At 39.6% G+C, this 24425-nt stretch overlaps 2 protein-coding genes across 2 annotated transcripts in view; one reads left to right on the plus strand and one right to left on the minus strand.

Annotated features, from left to right (window-relative positions):
* Window positions 1–147, minus strand: part of LOC124262370 (zinc finger protein basonuclin-1-like) — a 70336-nt gene extending 70189 nt beyond the window's left edge. Inside the window, 1 exon segment of the mRNA XM_046696854.1 lies at window positions 42–147. Within this exon segment, the coding sequence (XP_046552810.1) occupies window positions 42–56 (15 nt within the window). The 5' untranslated portion in view covers window positions 57–147.
* A 6791-nt stretch (window positions 148–6938) lies between these two features.
* Window positions 6939–24425, plus strand: part of LOC124262375 (centlein-like) — a 72870-nt gene continuing 55383 nt past the window's right edge. Inside the window, exons 1-3 of the mRNA XM_046696857.1 lie at window positions 6939–7078; window positions 9848–9943; window positions 12388–12452. Of these exons, the coding sequence (XP_046552813.1) occupies window positions 9892–9943; window positions 12388–12452 (117 nt within the window). The 5' untranslated portion in view covers window positions 6939–7078; window positions 9848–9891. The remainder of the gene's footprint in view (window positions 7079–9847; window positions 9944–12387; window positions 12453–24425) is intronic.

Below are 24425 nucleotides of genomic sequence, written 5' to 3' on the forward strand. Positions count from 1 at the left end.
TTAAACAGTCAAAAAGTTGAATAAAACTGAAAAAAACCTACCTCAAGCGGTTTCATGACTGGCCTGACATGGGCATGCTGACTGGCAAGTAGTAGGCTTCCCTTCCCCGTCACAGAGCTGGAGGTGACGCCTGGCGAAACACACACCAAACACAAGCCAAATTTAGACAGTGAGCACTGGGGTCCACACAGCCAGGAGGGAGGGGGTGATTGGTAAATGAACAAGTTTTATCATGTGTGGCAGCAGAAGTGTGGTCTGAGTGCTGTGTCCTGGGTTGTCTTGCCACTACCAGATGCCAGGATGGACAGACCAGGCAAGGCAGTAGGGAGGAGGAACTAAGGAACAAGAGATGACAGCCATATTGCTTTGATCTTGTCTCAGGGAACCGGGATGGGCAACTTTGGAGGGGGTGTTCCAAAACTTTGTTCAACTTGTTCAGTAGTTGTTACAGAATATGTGGACATATTATTTCTTTGAGATTATTTTGAGCAGATGCGTAGGATTGGAACTGTGACACCTCCAGCATGAGAATAAAGTGGATAATAAGAAATGACTTTGGAAATCATGAGATCCCAACTATATATATAACTTGGTTGGAGTGAATATATTGTTATTATCAGCTTTATGAGAGACAATTTTCTCAATTAAAACAAAATAACTGAACACGCAAATGCCACAGGCTGATTATCTACAAGAGAGAAGACAACTGACAGGTCACATGGATGGAGGCTAAGTGCATTGTCACACATAAAGTGTCAAACATTATAAATAAAATATTTTACACCATCAGACAAATCTATAATTTCTATCACTAATGAAACTATATCAAATGACAATCTTGAATATATAATTTAATATTCGGAAGCGATCAATACTTAACATTTCTAACAAATTAACTTTTAATGTGAAGCGTATTTTAAACCTGCTGTGTGACTAAACCAACAGCAGGGAGATTCAGTAGCTGGACTTGAGTATTACAACTGACTACTGGTACATGCCTTGCTTCCTACTGGTTATATGACCCTGGTATCAAGCACAGAAAAATAACCATCATGAAATTCTTACTTACAAGCCAACAGAGCTAGTACCAAAAGCCGACTTTGTCATACACATCAGTCATGTCATAAAACAGACAGATGGCCACAGTAACCAAACCGTTCCTTTGTAGCCTGACATGATGACTTCAACAGATCCGTTGCTGCCAAACTACCCTTTAACATCTAGCCCATCCTTACATTACATACAAAGTCTTTATGGGCGTTACCATGTACTCCTTCTTAACATGAAGTTATCACCAGTTCTAAACTAAAGAATATTTCTTGACAAACTGTGTCTGGACATGTAATTACAGGCCATAAATAATTCTTTACAAATCCCACCCTACATCGTCTATACTTTTCAAAAAGGAAATGCAGTGAATAACATGCATGTTTTTCAAGTTGAAACATTTTAGGGAATCAGTCATAAGTAGTTGAAGTTTCTAAGATACATTCGGGTATTTCTAAAACATTGATTGTCCATTCTGTCCTAAAGACATAACAAGCAAGTTAGTACACACTTTGTTGCTCACTTCACAGCTGAGTCATACAGGGAAATCATTCAACTTGCTAACAGTTTCTCATAAAAGTATAATTAATTGTTCAATGTAGCTATTATATTCATATGTTGCTATAACATTTTTCTATCTATACGAAAACATAATATAGATTTGTCAGTGTGGTATTTTATTGGTGAATTGAAAAAAAGATGACAACCGGCGAGCAGGGTGATAAGCCAGTGTCATCAGCACATTTTCAGAATGGTGCAGCATTTCATAAAGAGAAAACATAACAATAAAGAACGTATAGTTGACCATAACTACTTTATGTTATAGTAGACAATGAGAATTTAGTGTATGAAATGAAGGTTTACCAGTGTTTTAGTTGTATCAGATTGTGTCAGCTAGATGTGGGAGGAAAACCCATAGGGATAACTGACATAGTCAAACTCAGAAACAATATCATGCAAACCACCAGGAAAACAGCCAACCAGCAGCTGGGACACAACTAAGTGCAGTATGAGAGGAACACTGACAGATTCCTACCCCAACATCTTAATAAATTCATTTATATGTCAGAGAAATATAACACAAGACCAAAAGATTAGAAGTACACAGAAATATCTGTCCATCTCTGACTTGACAGTCTTCCCAATACTGTTTTGATGAACAGGTTATATGAACTGAAACTGAATTTTCATGTTTTCTGTTCAATAACATGTTTTCAGAATTTGTGTGTTTAGAGCGATATGACAACTTTGACAAATGTAGGAAAGCTACAATCAATAGAATATCATCAACTTGTATACCAGTTAGGCTGAGATGGGTGCCCCACTGCAACAAGTGGGATTCTGCCAGCATAGGAAACCAAATGTTCCTCATATCAAACTTTCATGTTACACTTAGTGCCATCTTGAAGTAGTTACTTGGAAAACCATGTGTATACATTGTTTATTTTCCTACTGCAATGAATTAACAATAGTCATAAAAACACAACAAATGATGAACACTATTTGACAAACTGTATGGTGGATATCTTAGTGAATAAGAACTCTAAACAGTGTCTTGTATGTGTGTCAACTAGCACAATTATGAAAGCAGGTATGGCTCAGAATGTATGCGACTCCTGCAATAGCATCTGTGTACCAACAATCCTCTACTTCTGAAGGATTTAAAGAACTGTTTAAATATACACTCTATACATTATGTACATGTCATCACGACAGTCCAGTCTCTGCAACATGTACATCCAGACAATACATCCCAGTCTCTGTAACCTGTCTGTACAGACTACACATCCCAGTCTCTGTAACCTGTCTGTACAGACTATACAGTCCAGTCTCTGTAACTTGTATGTACAGACTACACAGTCCAGTTTCTGTAACCTGTATGTACAGACTATACATCCCAGTTTCTGTAACCTGTATGTACAGACAATACATCCCAGTCTCTGTAACCTGTCTGTACAGACTACACAGTCCAGTCTCTGTGACCTGTATGTACAGACTACACAGTCCAGTCTCTGTAACCTGTATGTACAGACTACACAGTCCAGTTTCTGTGACCTGTTTGTACAGACTACACAGTCCAGTCTCTGTAACCTGTATGTACAGACTACACATCCCAGTCTCTGTGACCTGTATGTACAGACTACACAGTCCAGTCTCTGTAACCTGTATGTACAGACTACACAGTCCAGTTTCTGTGACCTGTATGTACAGACTACACAGTCCAGTTTCTGTAACCTGTATGTACAGACTAAACAGTCCAGTCTCTGTGACCTGTATGTACAGACTACACAGTCCAGTCTCTGTGACCTGTATGTACAGACTACACAGTCAGGTTTCTGTAACCTGTATGTACAGACTAAACAGTCCAGTCTCTGTGACCTGTTTGTACAGACTAAACAGTCCAGTCTCTGTTACCTGTATGTACAGACTACACATCCCAGTTTCTGTAACCTGTATGTACAGACTAAACAGTCCAGTCTCTGTAACCTGTATGTACAGACTACACATCCCAGTTTCTGTAACCTGTATGTACAGACTACACATCCCAGTCTCTGTAACCTGTGTGTACAGACTACACATCCCAGTCCCTGTATCTTGTATGTGCAGACTACACAGTCCAGTCTCTGTAAGCTGTCTGTACAGACTAAACAGTCCAGTCTCTGTAACCTGTTTGTACAGACTACACAGTCCAGTCTCTGTAACCTGTTTGTACAGACTACACATTCCAGTCTCTGTAACCTGTATGTACAGAGTACACATTCCAGTCTCTGTAACCTGTCTGTACAGACTACACAGTCCAGTCTCTGTAAGCTGTTTGTACAGACTACACATCGCAGTTTCTGTAACCTGTATGTACAGACTACACATCCCAGTTTCTGTAACCTGTGTGTACAGACTACACATCCCAGTCTCTGTATCTTGTATGTACAGGTTACACATCCCAGTCCCTGTATCTTGTATGTGCAGACTACACAGTCCAGTCTCTGTAAGCTGTCTGTACAGACTATACATCCCAGTTTCTGTATCTTGTATGTACAGGTTACACATCCCAGTCCCTGTATCTTGTATGTACAGACTACACAGTCCAGTCTCTGTAAGCTGTCTGTACAGACTAAACAGTCCAGTCTCTGTAACCTGTTTGTACAGACTACACAGTCCAGTCTCTGTAACCTGTTTGTACAGACTACACATTCCAGTCTCTGTAACCTGTATGTACAGAGTACACATTCCAGTCTCTGTAACCTGTCTGTACAGACTACACAGTCCAGTCTCTGTAAGCTGTCTGTACAGACTAAACAGTCCAGTCTCTGGAACATGTATGTACAGACTACATTCAATATTATTATATTTGACTTGTTGGCTGTGACTGGATGAAGTGTCTTAGCCTGGCCATCTTCTTAGACTCACAACATGCAACTACTTACACTGACAAATAGGAATTACCACCACATTGGGTAATATTATTAACAATCAGTCTTTGTTTCAATAAATAATGCAAGTGTATTGGACAAAATCAATAAACAATTATCACTTATTGTTACCATATTAAGCTTATAAACGTCTGTATAGTTGTTGATCACAATCAGTGGGCCTGTATGCTGATGACTAGCTACAGATTATTGGATTATGGACAAATTGTCATAAACTGTCATTTGTTGCCATAATCAAAAATATATTTGAATTGCATAAGAATGTCTTTTGAAAAGCAAATCCTTTTTAACATTAAGACACAATGCATTATTTATATGGTTTAATGAGCTCTGTCATAGGTGTCACAAGTATTGGTGAGGGACAGCTGGACTGATTACCCTTCAAACAAGAGGATGTCTATGCATTAACATTGATGACAATAACATGATAATGTTGTCAAGTTAAAAGCCTACAAAAATTGAACAAATTCTTTTGACATTGATTCACTTGTAAATAAAACATTTCTTTGACAACTAAGCCGTTTTTGTTCCACCTATCTGTGTTACACTGGGTGGTCTAGCTATTGGATGAAAGAAAAGAATACTCTATCAAATTTTGCCCCAAACTCCTTTCTGTTTCAGCCTTGTCTTTAAGGCATATGACTTCTTTTCATTTGACTCTTCAATACAATGACTCTCAAAAGGAGAAATTCATACAAAGCAACATTTAACTACAATTTGGATTTGGGCAAATTGATATAAACAGAAATGGTTCAGATTGTATATAAAAGTATATATTTTATTTGGGGATTAGCAGTGTCAGATATAAATGTCAAATAATTGTTTAAAAACTGAAGGAGGGTCACGGCAATATGTCAGATTTGTAAAACATATCAGTTACAAAAGGGTTAATTCCATTTTCAGCTAAGAAACTTTTTCAAAAAAGGCTATGCCTCTCAACCAAAATAATCAATACAAGTGAACTGGTACATCTGATACTGGAGATAGTTAACAAATATGATTAATGCCTGTAATTACATTAGGTAGGACGCCTTTACAAAGCATGTCCTCTATGTGGGGAGGCACCAGCAGAGCTGGGTGATCCTCCTGTCCCGGGAGCTCAGTAGCCCATCATGTCCCCCATACCGTCCTATCAGTTATACCACTGGCCTGCATAAAGTTTTCTAACTCATCACGCAAGCCCAACATTGATCTTACTTGTGACAGCAGTATGTCTGTGCTATTACTGTATCCAGTAGTCCATAAAGTTGGCAAGTTCTAGGTGTCGCCTAGCTCCCTTCTATAGTAAGCAAGCAGTGTGAGAGATGTCCTATCGGAATGGTACCAGTAAGAGGGCAGCATAGACCTATCCCACGACTAGCAGAGCATGGGCCCACTTGGTTGTCACATGAGATCCCAGCCAATGACATTCCGATAGCAGGCAATCTCACTCCTTGCCAATCAATACCAAGCCACTTCACTCAAAGACAGATGGCACTTTAATTCCATATGGTTATGCTAATGCCAGTGTCTTTCATTAAAATTTCCTTTGTGAAGCAATCTCGGCCTAATTAATTCCTGAGACACACAGCATGACAAATCATCCCCTACCCCAGGGATGTGCCCTCAGCTGATCAAATGAGCATAGGCATGTGGGGGTTGGGCAGGACGAGAAGGGACTGGGGAGACTAGCACATGATCAGAGAGAATGTGACACAAGTAAGGGAGACCCTACCAACACGGCGCAACACGGGCCCATATTGATTTCAACATCTGCAAATGTCATGATGTTTGGATCATCGCGATTATTTTGACAGTGCCACCACATGCACGTCGTTTTCGAAAATGTAACAAGTTACAATGAGGACGAATATTGACCGTCGACTCCACGAGTCCCCGCCACGGAACCCTGGGCTCCTATTTCAGGGCAAAATTTATTATAAGTGCAGATTCATTCTGAATTATTAACATTTAAAAGGAGGAGACCAAAAGTTGACGAATCTGAGACTCGTCTGCTAGGAATTGTCATCACGCCGATCGATAGGCCGGTGGAGGCAATCAAAGATACGTCGTCTGCTAGATATAATCGAATAAATAATGCAATTTGTAACGCTATTAGTATATAACGTGTTGATTAATGATTTGGAATACATAGTTTACGTGTTACTGCATCAAAATATGAGGTGTTGGACAACAGTCAACATACAGTTTCAAATCGTAAGGCCAAATGAAATCCAATACCATGCTTAAAATTAGTTAACTCACCGCCGCCATCTTGTCGGTGCCAGCCTTACGAGAAATGACATTTACGACATTACAATATTAATAAGTAATTATTGCACCATATTTTTCATGATATATATACGAAAACATAATTCTTCGCATAATACGTATAAATGGAACGTTTATTTATTGGTTGTAGTTGTTACGACAATGGGTCACATGGTGTAAACAAACCGGAAACCGTCTCAGCGGCGGATTTACAGTTGATCACCAAGCATGACAAGTGCAGTGATATGAAAGTATCACCCAAATGCAAGATTGGATTACATTTCTACTCGGTGACGACATTTATTATGAACTCTTCAATTTGGTCTGTGTTATAACGAGAAGATGATGAGGTAGCTGCAAGTGATAACCCGATATTTTCAAATATTGTTTGTCAATATGACAACAAACATGTCCTGTCAAGTTTTTCAGCTATAAACGTGTTGCCTGAATTCACTTTACTGAAGATTATGTTGTCTTTTGGAATGCACAAACTTGAAGTGATCAAACACGGCTAGAATGCACTTTACCGGGCGCAGCCCTCGCTGCTTCCTTTACGATCCTTAGGGTTAGGGTTAGGGTTTAGGGTTAGGCACCCTTTACGATCCTTAGGGTTAGGGTTTAGGGTTAGGCACCCTTTACTATCCTTGGGGTTAGGCACCCTTTACGATCCTTAGGGTTAGGTACCCTTTACGATCCTTAGGGTTAGGGGTAAGGGTTAGGGTTAGGGAACCCCAGCAGCGCTAATTAATCTGAAAAAGTGCGCCCGGTAAAGTGCCCGGTATTTTGTAGATATTCAGGCTGATACATCAATACACTAATATTTAAAATGGAGCTGTACAGTCCATTTTAAAATTAGTGCAGAATGGACCGTACAATCAAAATATCTGCTTACAATCTGCTTACATTTGTATTGTTGATGTGTATCAGTCCTGAATATCTAAAAAATTAATTAACATCTAAAACTAGGCAAAAACAGAAATGTTTCTCCAAATTAGCAAAGTTCCACAATAATGTACAGCAACCTCACAAGTGACATCCACTGGGACACATTTCTTCAAACATGTAGTACATGTATTTTTAAGTACTTTGGAAACCGAAAATAGCATTTACTTAAGATAGCATTTTTGCAAATTGGTGTGTGGGACAAGGGACATCCCTTAATTTCATCAAGGTAGTTACGAGATAATTAGCTCTTGCTGGCTAAAAGACTAAGAAACTATTACAGAGGATGGAGCTCATACCCATTCATTGTGAAAATGGGCCAAGATATCAAGTATTTTGTATTTGAATACAAATAATAAAACTTTATGACACCTGCTATATCTAACTCCTAACTTATATAACTCATATTTTACCTTCTTTAGTATTATACAAAACATGGAACAATGTTAATATTGGCTAAAACTACATAATATAAATTAATGTTGCATAAAAATGATAAATATATAGGTAATCTACAATAGGGAGTAAGCTCAAGCTCTTCACCAATGTCTCAGTATTTGCTATTTCGGATATTTCCAGATGCTGTAAATCTGTTAATTTTTTTATGCAAATGATCACAGTCCAAGTTGTATCATCAGCTGGGTTTTTTCACATTTGATGAAATCTTGCAAGTATCGGATGGTGAATAATGCAGATGATGACTTATGATTAAATATGCATAATTTACCTCCTACTTTGTGTAAAAAAAAAATAACAAACAAAAAAGAAAACAATCAGATTTGAGCATACTCCAGTTTGTATTGGACAAATGATATTCAACAGAAACACAACCCTTTCAAAAGATTCATGGTTCTGAATCATTTTGAAAATGGTATAGTGATTTGCTGGTGCTTTGTTAGTGAATGGCACATGATAAAATAATTACTATGCTTTGCACCCATGAAGATCCGGTTTAGTAACCCATGCTTGTTGTAAGAGGTGACTTACGGGATCGGAGGGTCAGATTCACTGACTTGGTTGACACATGTCATAGTATCCCAATTGTGTAGATTGATGCTCATGCTGTTGATCACTGGATCATCTGATCTGGACTCAATTATTTACTGACTGCCACCATATAGCTGGACTATTGCTGAGTGTGATGTTAAACAACAAAGAAACCAACTATGCTTTGCAGTAAGATATTTCTAGCATTTGGCTTATACTACACATGGCCCTCAGCAAGTAGACAATTCAAATTCGATTAACTAGAGCAGATTTATCAATTGTCAGAGCTCCAGATAAGATTTAGCTCATGTGGGTACTGTACCCACTGTATTTTTTTGGAGTGGGTATTATGAATGTTGAGTGGGTATTTCATTTTCCGTTACCCACTGCTTTCAAATATGTGCGTATTTCAGTCATTTTACTCACCTAAGTATTATACGTGACTGAGTAAGTTTACTAAGCAGGTATGTTCTGCCTTATGTCATACCTAATCCAAACCAACTTAAATATAATGGAAATGATTTCATAAAAAATCTCTCATCCTATACTGACAGTACAACACTTGTCCTATACTAACAGTACGACTTGATAGCAATCGATGTCTTTTTCATTACACAAGCGGTTTTTATAAAATATATTCCATACGCATTTGTTTTAAACATTTTGCGTATCTCACATTTTAAATGCATAATTGGTACGCAACAATTATGTTTCAATGCGTAATTGGAAATTTTATATACAGATTTTACCCGGATACACAGCTTATCTGGGCCTCTGAATTGTAAAAATCTTATTTGCCCATGTTGATGGGCCTTTTATAAGTAGAGAGCTTATAAATAATGAACAAATAGATATCCTTGTTTATTTGTTTTTTTTGCAAATTTTGATAGGACGGAACACTAGTTACTTTGATGACAGTAAGCATTTGTTTGGATGAAAATGGCGTTATTCCATTGTGGATACAGGCTGCTGATGTGCGAATGTACATTTTGGTATGTTGCCGCGACTCATCATTAATATGTACATTGTTTTACAAACGAAAATGGTAGTGTATGACTGTGAATGTATGATTGTTCATTTTGTGGTTGTCACAAAAGTATTGACATGTAATGTATTATAATGCTTTAAAAAAAGACATGTCTTTGGTTTTTGGTGTTCTGTAAACAATGTTTTATTTGTGCTTCTTGCAGATGAAAATAATTTCTTACAACTACCTGCCAACTGATGGGATTGGATGTTGATGTCCAACATGTCCACTATATCGCTAGAATTTGACTGCAAGAAAGGTAGGTCACACAAAATACTAACAGTATTCATCTAGCCTCTGTTATAATATGTGAGTTACCTTTTGTACATTGTCAACTCTGTTAATAGGTTGTGATAAAGCTGAAATTTAGGGTGGTCCAATTCTGTTTGTGGACTGCGACTGTATGTTCTTTATGTTCAGTGAGATAAATATCCTCCAGCATTCCATTGGTTCAGTGTTTCGCTAATTGTACATAGTCTATATATATGTCCATTATCAGTCTGTATCCTTCACCCGACGAAGGACTAAGACTTGACACCGAAACGTGTTTAACAAGTAAAGAAGTTGATATCTTTGACTCATGTACATAGCTGTTAAACCTGAAGCATCAATGGCATTCATGAGCAAAAAATACACACAGTAAGATCATGTTGATGTAAAAGTGGTCATCAGAGGGTCTCGGTGTTCGATGTGTATGGGTTACAGGTGTCATGGATAGTGGTGTATTGTGTGTGTTGGATGGGTGACCTCCAGACCTCTCTCAGGTGTCCTGGACAGTGGTGTATTGTGTGTGTTGAATGGGTGACCTCCAGACCTCTCTCAGGTGTCCTGGACAGTGGTGTATTGTGTGTGTTGGATGGGTGACCTCCAGACCTTTCTCAGGTGTCCTGGACTGTGGTGTATTGTGTGTGTTGGATGGGTGACCTCCAGACCTCTCTCAGGTGTCCTGGACAGTGATGTATTATGTGTGTTGGATGGGTGACCTCCAGACCTCTCTCAGGTGTTCTGGACAGTGGTGAATGGTGTGTGTTGGATGGGGGGCCTCCAGACCTCTCAGGTGTCCTGGACCGTGGTGTATTGTGTTTGTTTGGATGGGTGACCTCCAGACCACTCAGGTTTCCTGGATAGAGTTGAATGGTGTGTGTTTGGATGGGTGGCCCCTAGAACTCTCTCAGGTGTCCTGGATTGTGGTGAATGGTGTGTGTTTGGATGGGTGACCTCCAGACGTCTCTCAGGTGTCCTGGACAGTGGTGAATGGTGTGTGTTAGATGGCTGACCTCACCTCTCAGGTGTCCTGGATAGTGGTGAATGGTGTGTGTTTGGATGGGTGGCCTCCAAACCTCTTCTGGATAGTGGTGAATGGTGTGTGTTGGATGGGTGACCTCCAGACCTCTCTCAGGTGTCCTGGATAGTGGTGTATGGTGTGTGTTTGGATGGGTGACCTCCAGTCCACTCAGTTGTCCTGGATAGTGTTGAATGGTATGTGTTTGGATGGGTGGCCTCCAGACCTCTTCTGGATACTGGTGTATTGTGTGTGTTTGGATGGGTGACCTCCAGTCCGCTCAGGTATCCTGGATTGTGGTGAATGGTGTGTTGGATGGGTGACCTCCAGACCTCTCTCAGGTGTCCTGGATAGTGGTGTATGGTGTGTGTTTGGATGGGTGGCCTCCAGACCACTCAGGTGTCCTGGACAGTGGTGAATGGTGTGTGTTTGGATGGGTGACCTCCAGACCTCTCCTGGATAGTGGTGTATTGTGTGTGTTTGGATGGGTGGCCTCCAAACCTCTCCTGGATAGTGGTGTATGGTGTGTGTTGGATGGGTGACCTCCAGACCTCAGGTGTCCTGGATAGTGGTGAATGGTGTGTTTGGATGGGTGGCCTCCAGACCTCTCCGGTATAGTGGTGAATGGTGTGTGTTTGGATATGTGGCCTCCAGACCTCTCAGGTGTCCTGGATAGTGGTGTATGGTGTGTGTTTGGATGGGTGAGCTCCAGACCACTCAGGTGTCCTGGACAGTGGTGAATGGTGTGTGTTTGGATGGGTGACCTCCAGACCTCTCCTGGATAGTGGTGTATTGTGTGTGTTTGGATGGGTGGCCTCCAAACCTCTCCTGGATAGTGGTGTATGGTGTGTGTTGGATGGGTGACCTCCAGACCTCTCAGGTGTCCTGGATTGTGGTGAATGGTGTGTGTTCGATGGGTGACCTCCAGGCCACTCAGGTGTCCTGGATTGTGGTGAATGGTGTGTGTAGGATAAGTGACCACCAGACCTCTCAGGTGTCCTGGATACTGGTGTATGGTGTGTGTTTGGATGGGTGACCTCCAGACCAGTAAGGTGTCCTGGATTGTGGTGAATGGTGTGTGTTGGATGGGTGACCACCAGACCTCTCAGGTGTCCTGGATAGTGGTGTATGTGTGTGTGTTGGATGGGTGGCCTCCAGACCTCTCAGGTGTCCTGGATAGTGGTGTATGTTTGGATGGGTGGCCTTTGTGTGTTCTCTCAGGCTGATGTTTATGTACAATTTGCTTAAAAATGGTGGCACATCACATGAACACAAGTTGCCTAAAATACATTGACTTTGGATATTTAAACCCATGACCAATTACAACCAACAAGCCAATAGCCAATATACAAGTACAGCAATAACCCCAGTATTGCTTGTAGTAGTGGTGATGTCTTGTACAAATGTAAGTCTACTTTCAGATGTTGATGTGAGTCAGTTGCTGGCCCAAAACAAGAGTCTTACCTCTGAGCTGAAGCAGTGTCAGGTAAACATTCTGCTTACATTTGGCTGACCTTTAAACAAGATGCTTACATTTGGCTAAAAGGTAACCATTCTGCTTACATTTGGTTGAAAAGTAAACACGATGCTTACATTTGTCTGAAACGTGAAGAAGATGCTTAAATTTGGCTGAGAATCAAATTTGATTGCTATTCAGTGTGGGAAATTAATTGTGATGCCATCATTTATCCGACTAGATCATCATAAATTGTAACTATGTAATGTGAATGACGGATTGCTTGTTTATGAATTTGGTGCTATGACATATTTTATTTGTAAATAATGATGTAATGGATATATATGTTTTCAAGGAACTCATTTGGACTTTTTCTTAAAATGAGTATGAATGCAGACTTGGTGCCGTCGCTATATGGCTGGAATAATGCCGATGTGACGTAAAACTCAACTCAACTCAACTCAACTCTGACTAGATTTCCAGATCAGATTTTCATGAACTTGTTATCAACTTTGAGCTGTTCAATAAAAACCTCCCAAAACAAACAAAAAAGCTTTGAGCTGTTCATGAGCATTTAGGTCATGTGACCAGGTCTGTGCCAATGCTCATGACACAAAAAGTAAAACATCAAGATTCCTTCTTTAGTTAAGAATGGCTAGTGAAATGAATCTTTTTGTTAAAAGTTACCCCTCAGTTAATTTGTTAATTCAGTAAACATTACAGTGTTACACCATACTGTAAACATTAGCCCATGTTGATATTCATGTGGGAGGTGGGGTAGCCTAGTGGTTAAAGCATTTGCTCATCATGCCGAAGACCCGGTGTAACAGGCCAAACTTTCCCCTGGCCAAACCTTCCCCGGGGAAACTTTAGCCTAGGCCAAACTTTCCTCCCTCCTAGGCTTAATCGTCCCGGGGAAAGTTTGTCCTAGGCCAAACTTTCCCCACCCCACCAACTTTAAGGCTACTTGTTCCCCATCCTTGTTCTTATATCAAAAGGGTGAGATTCCGGCCTAGCTGGGCTATTCCCCAACCTTGTTTTCATGTTTATGTTCGTCTTGAAAAAGTCAGAAATGAAAATAAGACATAGCTATTCACGTGAACACATTGATAAGATATTATGTTGATGTCAAGTTCCATTAACAATTTACAGGTCATCTTCATCTTCAATTCCCCACACAGGTACAATGTGTGAAGCCCATTTCTGGTGTCCCCTGCCATCATTACACTTGTAACAGTTTTAGTTTCCATGTGATTTTCATGGCAATTATGAAACAAATATTTGGCATTAATTGCATGATGTTTTGGAGATAAAAAAATATGTGTTCATAAGACTACTGTTTTCGCTGAATTAGCAACCAATATGAGTTTGAACTTCACTGAGAAAAGATCCTAGGAATTCGTATTACACTCTGTCATTTGCATTCTGTTGTACTGTGCAAACTGAATTGCCACATCTCCATTTGTTATCTATACTCAGCAGCAAAACAAACATCAGTACGAATTCAAAATTAGATGGGCACTGTAATCAAGTCATTACAGAAATGGACAAAATAAGCTGATCAAAAACATTTTTTTGTGTACAATATCTTGACACATCAATGAATAACTCAGCACAATTTCAAGACATTGCGTGAACGTTTGCAGTCCATTCAGACCCTTAACTTCAGTATCTAGTGTGACAACCACGAGCTGCAATAACTGCAGCACAGGATCTATGCATGGAGTGCACCAATCGATTGATGAAGGCCATTGGCACCTTGAACCACACTCTGAGAAAGGCCTGGTGCAATAATTAGGCCTTGGTATGACATTATTCAGTCTCCACTGAATTTCATCCCAAAGATGTTCAATTGGGTTTAAATCAGGACTAAGGACTGGCCACTGCATAATGTTGACATCGTTCTGCTGTAGCTTTGGCAGTATGGGCCCGGACGTTATCATGCTGGAAAATGTTCCGGTGACGTGCGAAATGTGGTATGACGTGGGGTCTGAGAGCTTGGTCGATGTAGCGCAGCGCTGTGATCCTGCCTCCTCTCCCTGGACCAAGGTTCTGGAACACCACAATACCAACTCTCTGGTTCAGGCCTATTCCACCCCATACCATGATGCTTGCTCCTCCCCATGAGTCTCTTTCCATAACACATTGGTCTGAGTAACGCTGGCCACGTCGTCTCCATATTCTTGTTCTGCCATCTGCAGTTGATACGCAGTACCGACTCTCATCTGTTAACAGAACAGTTCTCCATTGCCTGTATCGCCAGTTTTGCTGATGTAGGGCAAACTGTAGACATTCACGCCGATGACGAGGGGTGAGGATAGGTCCACGGTAAGGTCTACGGCAATGGAGGTTCCCGCTGTAAAGATGTCGGCATACTGTATCAGTACTGATTGGTCTTCCGTGTGTTCCCAGTGTCTGGCATGTTGTTTCGGATGCCTGCATGAAGGGATTCTGTACATGCTGTCGCACAACATGGCGGTCTTGTTGTCTTGTGGTCACCCTTGGTCTGCCAGTACGGGGGCGATCATTTGTGGTGTTGGTGGCCCGGAAACGTTGCTGCAGCCTGTAGATGGTCCAAACGTTGACCTGGAAGTGATTGGCAACGGCTTGTGGAGTGTGGCCAGCTTCAAGTCTTCCTAGCGCCTGGTTCCTCTGAGCTGTCGTGAGTCACGGCATCCTGCTGATGTTATAATGTGAATGTTTCAGACAGGTTTGGGGGTGCATTTTATAGGGCTGGTCCTTGTGAACATGAGTTGCATGAAAAACATAGAGAACACCGTACCATCTCCCGAGATCGGGTTGCGTTTTTGAGACCATTTCCTGGGTTCCATTCTGAGTTTGGGAAGGAATGTCTTTGCTCAGGTAAAGTTGGAGATATTGTCAAAAATATACAATCAAAACAGTAAATGAGTTTACAGTTATCCATTTCTGCGAAGGAAAATTCCAAACTGACGTTTCTTTTGCTGCTTAGTATATATTGCTAATATCAGCATTTCAAACTACATGCACATGAATATTATCGTCTCCACTGAAATGGCTGTCAGATTGTCAGCTTTATAGTTTTGCACAAACTTTATCAACAATTTGCCTGGTAGTGGAGAAAGAGTATTTAACATAGCTTGTAGATGGACCATCAGTTTGCACTTTTTTTAATGTAATCTGATCATACTTAAAGGGTACTAAAAGCATCCTATAAAAGAATTCTGCCTGTCTTGTGGTAAAACCAAGATGGACATTAGCTTGTTATGAAATGGAAACAAGCTTCATGTTCTTTTTTTTCCAACAACAGTTTTAATTCAGTTATCAACAAACATATGCCATTCTGTTTACATGTTATGAGAGCAAAGTGCATATCCATACAACATGTAGTAATACAAAGTATCAAGGCTCCATCAATCACACCAAAACACACATATTAACACTAATATTAAACTGCTGAATTATTTGGGAAATTACATGCTATGGCAAACTTATGACACAGTATAGTTACCTTTTATTTTATGTTCATGTTCTAATATTGGATGGAGTAGCATGTTAACATGTAAATATTCTAGAAAAAGGTATTGTCTTTTGGACATGTATTAGTTTTCACCTAGGACTGATTTCATAGCCATAGATAGGTAGTCAAACATGACTGGTATGGTATGTAACGTAATTGGTATCACAGCTGTGTCACTTTTCAAATATTCATTCTTTGAAGGGAAAATTAGTGCTAATTGTTCGTTAGCGAGATGAAGGAAACTGTACCCAAGAATGAGGGATGCACATAATTCTCAAGTGCACATTATACTTTGAAAAATACAGTATGTCCACAGCCTCTCTTAGATTGTGTTATATTCCTCTCATCTATACACACAAGTCTTTGTCCAAATAACTGAATGTAAACATTAGGATCTTTACATGTTGTTCATCATATGGAGAAAGTCTGTTGAAGAAGCAACATCCATGAAACATAAGGATCTTTACATGTTGTTTATCATATGAAGGAAGTCTGTTGAAGAAGCAACATCCATGAAACATTAGGATCTTTACATGTTGTTTATGATATGGAGGAAGTCTGTTGAAGAAGCAACATCCACGAAACATTAGGATCTTTACATGTTGTTTATGATATGGAGAAAGTCTGTTGAAGAAGCAACATCCATGAAACATTAGGATCTTTACATGTTGTTTATCATATGAAGGAAGTCTGTTGAAGAAGCAACATCCACGAAACATTAGGATCTTTACATGTTGTTTATGATATGGAGAAAGTCTGTTGAAGAAGCAACATCCATGAAACATAAGGATCTTTACATGTTGTTTATCATATGAAGGAAGTCTGTTGAAGAAGCAACATCCATGAAACATAAGGATCTTTACATGTTGTTTATCATATGAAGGAAGTCTGTTGAAGAAGCAACATCCATGAAACATTAGGATCTTTACATGTTGTTCATCATATGAAGGAAGTCTGTTGAAGAAGCAACATCCACGAAACATTAGGATCTTTACATGTTGTTTATGATATGGAGAAAGTCTGTTGAAGAAGCAACATCCATGAAACATTAGGATCTTTACATGTTGTTTATCATATGAAGGAAGTCTGTTGAAGAAGCAACATCCATGAAACATTAGGATCTTTACATGTTGTTCATCATATGAAGGAAGTCTGTTGAAGAAGCAACATCCATGAAACATTAGGATCTTTACATGTTGTTTATCATATGAAGGAAGTCTGTTGAAGAAGCAACATCCATGAAACATAAGGATCTTTACATGTTGATCATCATATGAAGGAAGTCTGTTGAAGAAGCAACATCCATGAAACATTAGGATCTTTACATGTCGTCAAGGGTTTCAAACACTAAAACAGTAGCTACAAAATCGGTTATGTACGATTATGAGAAAATGTGATTGATTGCTTGGTCGTTTGGTCACTGCAACCAATCTTCGATTATTTCAATTAATTGGACCACCACTATTGTGATTGTGTTGGGAAACAATTCTCCCCTACCAACCTGGCAGCCAACAAATTCTCCTGGATCCTGATGTGTATTGTTATAAATGCTGAGAAAGTTGTGTACTGTGGATTCCTCATGTGATCTGTGTAACTAACTATCTGATGGTGGACAGTTTCTGTTGGCATGAAGTTCTATGTCATCACAGTATAATTACTAACAAACACAAAGTCAAGGAGATGATGGCATCTTACACAAATAAGCCATCAGAGATGTTTCTTGGTATTGTCCTCAGGAGCCATCGCTTTCCAGACTCCCACCAGGGCAAAAATGAAAAGAACCATTGTGATTTCAACATGGTCGTACATCCCCCTCTGCCCATGGAGCAGGAGATGGAAAGGTGTATGATGTTGCCATGGGAGTAGGTGGATAAAGGGATGAAAGTGAGAATTGCCGGTACTTGCTGGACAAACCTGACACCACTTGTTCCCTAAGATTTGGAGAATTCATGATGGCTCTGGTGAAACTTTTGCAATCAGCAATTACAGAATTAGTCAATCAAATCTATACTCTTAGAAGAAGGATATTTCTGCTTTACAACTTACCATCTCCAAGGATAAGTTAGACAAGAGATCAACATACACCTACCTGCCAGCCTCTTACCAACATCACTGCTTGGTCCCACCTGTCCCTCTGTTATAAACTAGCTGTGTTGAAGAAGCATTAGTGTGTCATACAGACCCTGAAACAAATCTGTCCAAGATTGACCATGCAAGTCTAGAATATGTAGCAAGTCTAGATTTCCACAATTTCAGGCATGAAGAAAGTCTCAGGGCTCCTTTTCATTATGTTTTTTGTACAATGAACTGTTTTTTCTGTAAAATATGTTCATTTCAGAGACTAGTTGGTAGTCTAAAGAAGGATGTACATTGTTGGGAAATGAAGTGACAATCGCGGGGTGTGTTTTAGCAGGTTTATGCCTTTGGATTGGTTGACAGTTAAAAGTAAGGTTTGTTGAATATCTGAAGATTTGATACTATAAGGACAGCCATTACACAGAAAGAATGGCGGCTTTTGGCTATAATGTAATGGAAGTAGTATTCCTTGAATTAAACGCAATTATACCTGTAACTTTTGTTTGATTTTTGTTGTAATTTTAGGGAAACCATTGAAAGAATATTATCAAACATTAATCTAGTAACTTTTGATCCCTAGAGAGTATTAATCTGCATCTGTTTTCATCTTATGTTATTTCTCTCTGTTATCATAACTATTAGGATTTTGGGACTTGGATAACTTGGATTTGTAAAGCATGAGTTACAGAATGAAAGGAAGAATGTCACTACAAAGGCTGAACTTGATAGAGAATCACAGTGTGCTGTAAGGTTGGCTAGAGTATTGATGCCCAGCTTTTCCTTGGTAAAAAAGACTCCCAGTTGCCATAACTTCTTTCCTGTCACCACTTTAATTGATACAGCTAATAAAGTTAATTAATTACAACAAGATGATGGCTCTTAGAGTGAGTTACACAATACAACTTGGGCACTATCTGTTCACCAACCTTCCTTACATGTGGCAAAGTGGGAGTGCATGAAGTGTGATAGCAAGGACCTAATCCCCTGTCAAGAACGCAATCTGTAATGAAAACCTCCCTGGTATATCACAGACTGGGATGTCTCAGGGATGTGTAATTGTTACCAACTGAAGAACACAGTTGTTACTGTCACCAGACATGGTGGGCTCCTGATGGCGTGGCTCACTGCCAACTGGGCCAGGTACATGTGCTGTATACATGGCCACAGGATGCAGGTACCTCTGTTTCACTGTGACAGCCAGTCAACTGACTTAGTGTTTTCACCAGTTTCGGATCACTTTAAGCTTCAACATCATGACAGTACATTTTAACTTCATGAAGGCTCCATATAAGTCACCTTTGTAATGGCAAGCACAGTAGCAATAAATATTTCCAAGAACATCGCAAATAAGGGTAACAAAAAAGGGTAAAATGATTGGATGCCAAATTGTTAAAATATTAGGACTATCAAGGATGATATGTCAGTAACCCCTTATGATAAATCATATGTATCTTCAGTACTTCTAAGTTCTTTTGGGGTTGGACTATTAGCAGAATGTACTATATCACAGAAAGTTTTTTTTGGTACGCTGCATGATGCATGACCTGTTCTTGAGTGAGATGTGATGAGAATGGGATATGCCTTGTTGATGTAACTCTAGCTGGCCTGGATTGTCATTAGTGTCACCATATTGGGGCTGAGGTAGTCCCTGGAAGGCTGCCAACCAGGCAGGGCTTGGTACATGTGCAGAGTCTGGCCACTGTCAATTACTCCCAGGCTGTGGGAAACTGTCACAACCTTCACACTCATCTCTGCAGCATCAGAATTACTCATAGAGGTATACTTAAATATTCTTCTTGAGAATTAAACTTTCAGTGTAAAGTTTTTAGTTGTGAGTTTTGGTATGTATGATTGATGTAAATTTCATAGATTAGAACAATGCAGAGAGTGACACACGTCCAGGAGATTTCAGTCAGAAGTTATTTTGTTATGCTGGAAATATACATACCTTTATGAATTGAAAACAGATTTTATCACATAATACTCGCTTTGTTCATAATTTTGGTCACTGGTGACTTGGTCATCAAAGACACTGCAATCCTCTGTGTAGAAACAACTTTCAAATCCTCTTCCTTTATTACATCATTTCTATAAACCCTGTAGTTTTTTTGCAATCCCACAAAACTAATCTTCAGAATTTTCAACAGAAGTCCTTTTCACTGTCAACTAGTAACAACTAGTGGGTGAGGTGATATTACTGCCAATCAGCATCTTGCTCTTCAGTTTCTTTCAAGGTGGGAAAACCACTCTTTTTCATTTGTGTGTTTTCACCCGTGTCAATGCCTCCCGCTTTATGGAGATTTTTGAACAGCCCTTCTGAATCAGTAGACTGCCATGAAATCTAATGGGTTTTACATTATTTCCATCAAAGCAGACAGCTTAAACAGCAACAATGTTAACAAACAAAGAATAATTTCCCGCTAAAGAGGTTAACCACACTGGGTACAACAATGGCACCCTTCCACCAATACGTCTGTATGACCACCCCACACAGCCTCCAGCATGTGTCCGTCTTGTTGTCAAAGTAGAGGCTGGCCACCCTGGGTACAACAATGGCACCCTTCCACCAATACGTCTGTATGACCACCCCACACAGCCTCCAGCATGTGTCCGTCTTGTTGTCAAAGTAGAGGCCGGCCACACTGGGTACAACAATGGCACGTTTCCACCAATACGTCTGTATGACCACCCCACACAGCCTCCAGCATGTGTCCGTCTTGTTGTCAAAGTAGAGGCTGGCCACCCTGGGTACAACAATGGCACCCTTCCACCAATACGTCTGTATGACCATCCCACACAGCCTCCAGCTTGTGTCTTGTCTTGTTGTCAAAGTAGAGGCTGGCCACCCTGGGTACATGGGTCAACTAAGTCAGTGAGCCTGACCACCTGATCCCATTAGTCCAGAAGTGATGTCATAACTGTAGGTATATAGATAGACAAGAAATAGAAATATCATAGATGGTTTTAATACATTGTACAAGGAACTAGTTCATAGTGTGAAATGAATGTCAGATCTTTTACAAACTGTTGAATTAGCGTTTTGTCAGTTATGATTAGATGTTAGTTACATTATTGTTAAAACACGAATATGGCTTCAATTTGCCTGTGTCAAATCCTTTTGTTGTTTACCTTTATTGGACTAAAAGTGAATGAGAGATATCTTTTACAGCGCTATTACATCACAGACTTTTACCATGGTTTAACCTTGACCCATCTCTCAATTGCTGTATGGTCAAACACCGTTGTGTCAGTGTCTGATGGTCAAACACCGTTGTGTCAATGTCTGATGGTCAAACACCGTTGTGTCAATGTCTGATGGTCAAACACTGTTGTGTCAATGTCTGATGGTCAAACACCGGTGTGTCAATGTCTGATGGTCAAACACTGTTGTGTCAATGTCTGATGGTCAAACTTATGGCTGCCTCAAAGTATTAGTTTGGTCCTTTGTGGTCCTCCTTCAGTCATCATTTTTCCTTGTTCAAACCTCAGTTAACTTGAAGTATTGAGGTTGGTTCCTTCAACTTTAACGCATTTGACTGTATATAGACACTGCTGAGACTCCTTTTTCATGGATTGTTCTCTCAATTTACATCTGTGATAATATAGAGAATATGTTTTTGATAAACCTCATGATCACATACCCTTCCTTTTTTAACATAATAATATGTTCATTTTATTTTTTTAACCATAAATTATATCCTAACATTAATACACTTGGATTCACTTATCCTTGACTGGCAACCAATTTTGGCATTTTCATTTAAGGAAAAATCAAGGCATGAATATATAGGCTAACTGATTATACTGAGTGATTGATCAAAGAATCCACTACACTACAATTTGTCAGTCATCATATTGATAAGTGTCTTGTGGAAGATTCCTTGAAAAATGTAGATATTTTGGAGTTTGTGAACTACTTTACTATGTGTTGGTGTAAAAGTTGTACTTTTGGTGTGCTTTGTGAATATGTGTACTACTGTCTACCCCCCCCTCCCCCCCCCCCCTCCACGTCCTCTCCTAGTCACCTCCTCTAAAGTCTCCCAGGGAGGAACATACATCTTGCAATCTCCCAATTAGTGACATCCTATCTGGGCAAAGTGATATAGTCACGAAAATATACATGAGACAGGCATGCATGTGTCATGCATTAACAAGACGCTGATGACTGTCATCCAAGATACAGAGGCGTCACACTCCAATGCATTAACATCCTCAGGTGAACTTTTTATGTCAGTTTTTGTCTTGTGTCATGTACTTGTGAGGAACTTATCTACCATGCAGATTGTGTTTCCTGTGCCGCCGACTCTGCCCCTTCATCCCCACCAGCGTATATTTCCATGGTATTCTGACATCTGCTGGGGTTTGTGAACATGCTGCTTCAGTTTTACATCTTCTCATGTCAGGACCAGCATATAGGTGGTGATTATGTAATTTTGGTGATGATGATACCATCAACACTGATCAAGTTTTCTTGTGAGGTAGATGCATCTACTGATGGTGTCCACATATTTTAAAAGGCAATGTTCCCCTATGTACCAAGAGGAGCAGCCGGTAACAGTAAACACATTCTGGGAATACATGGGCAGTTGTGAAACCTAAAACATGCATGGCTTGTTGGACACAATAGTCAAGAATACATCTGAAATATCAGATCTCTGATCCTGTATTCCACTTTAAAGAAAATTCATTTTAAATAATATATTTTAAGAATAAATCTCAGTTCTGAAAGCGTATTTGTTCAAAATGAGGGACATACCCTGGGATTTGTATGTATCCTGTGTGTGGACTGCAAAACACAACATGAAGGACATTTTGAAAATGCACTTGTGATTAGACAGAGCTTCCAAAGTATACCGCAAAGCCCATTGCCCTGAACTGCAAACATAAAAAGTATTATACAGAATGAAAGGGTTCAGTTGGTCCTGTCTTGTGAAATTTTGTTTTGTAAAAAGCATGTTCCTGTTTACATGATGAGGAGAAATGGCTGTTGGATACATCATAGCACATGCAATTATCAACATAGCATGGACTGACTGACTGACTGAGTTTGGTTTTACGCCGCTTTTAGCAATATTCCAGCAACATCACGGCGGGGGACACCAGAAATGGGCTTCAAACATTGTGCCCATGTGGGGATTCGAACCCGGGTCTTCGGCGTGACGAGCCAACGCTTTAACCATTAGGCTACCCCACCGCCCAACATAGCATGGAACTTCTCAACTATATATCTATAAATTTTTGTGTACAAGAAAAGTGTAAATTGACACAAGAAATAAAAACAGATAATTTTTTAGTTAAGAGCTCGAACTTACAGTTGTAGAACAATGTGCTACTGAGACATAGTACATGAATCAAGTTTCAACTTGAAACTTTACATAACTTTACATACTTACAGGACTTTACCACAGAAACATTGACATATGTACAGAACTTTACCACAGAAATTCTGACATATCTACAGAACTTTACCACGGAAACATTGACATATGTACAGAACTTTACCACAGAAACATTGACATATGTACAGAACTTTACCACAGAAACATTGACATATGTACAGAACTTTACCACAGAAACATTGACATATGTACAGAACTTGATCACAGAAACATTGACATATGTACAGAACTTTACCATGGAAATTTTGACATATGTACAGAACTTTATCACGGAAACATTGACATATGTACAGAACTTTACCACAGAAACATTGACATATGTACAGAACTTTACCACAGAAACATTGACATATGTACAGAACTTTACCACAGAAACATTGAAATATGTACAGAACTTTACCACAGAAACATTGACATATGTACAGAACTTTACCATGGAAACATTGACATATGTACAGAATTTTACCACAGAAACATTGACATATGTACAGAACTTTACCACAGAAACATTGACATATGTACAGAACTTTACCACAGAAACATTGACATATGTACAGAACTTTATCACGGAAACATTGACATATGTACAGAACTTTACCATGGAAATTTTGACATATGTACAGAACTTTACCACGGAAACATTGACATATGTACAGAACTTTACCACAGAAACATTGACATATGTACACAACTTTACCATGAACATTGACATATGTACACAACTTTACCATGGAAACATTTACACATACAGAACTTCATGAAAACACTACACACAAAATTAATGTGCAGAATTACCACAGAATCTAACATGCACAGAACTTCACTGCTGCACTGTAAAAGGGTTGTCATTTTGTTTGTGATGCTGCTTATTAGATGACCAGAGGAACATCATACTTCAGTTACATTTAAATAATGTATGTTATTCATGATGTTCTTGAAGCTTTACGATGGGGTCTGGTCGCTATGTATTTACGATGTCTATGACCTATACCCCACACATCCAGTTCATAGAAGAGTCAAGTTGGAGGA

The sequence above is a fragment of the Haliotis rubra genome, unplaced genomic scaffold, assembly GCF_003918875.1.
Source record: "Haliotis rubra isolate DU_JTF1 unplaced genomic scaffold, ASM391887v1 Scf833, whole genome shotgun sequence".
Classification (NCBI taxonomy): Eukaryota; Metazoa; Mollusca; class Gastropoda; order Lepetellida; family Haliotidae; genus Haliotis; species Haliotis rubra.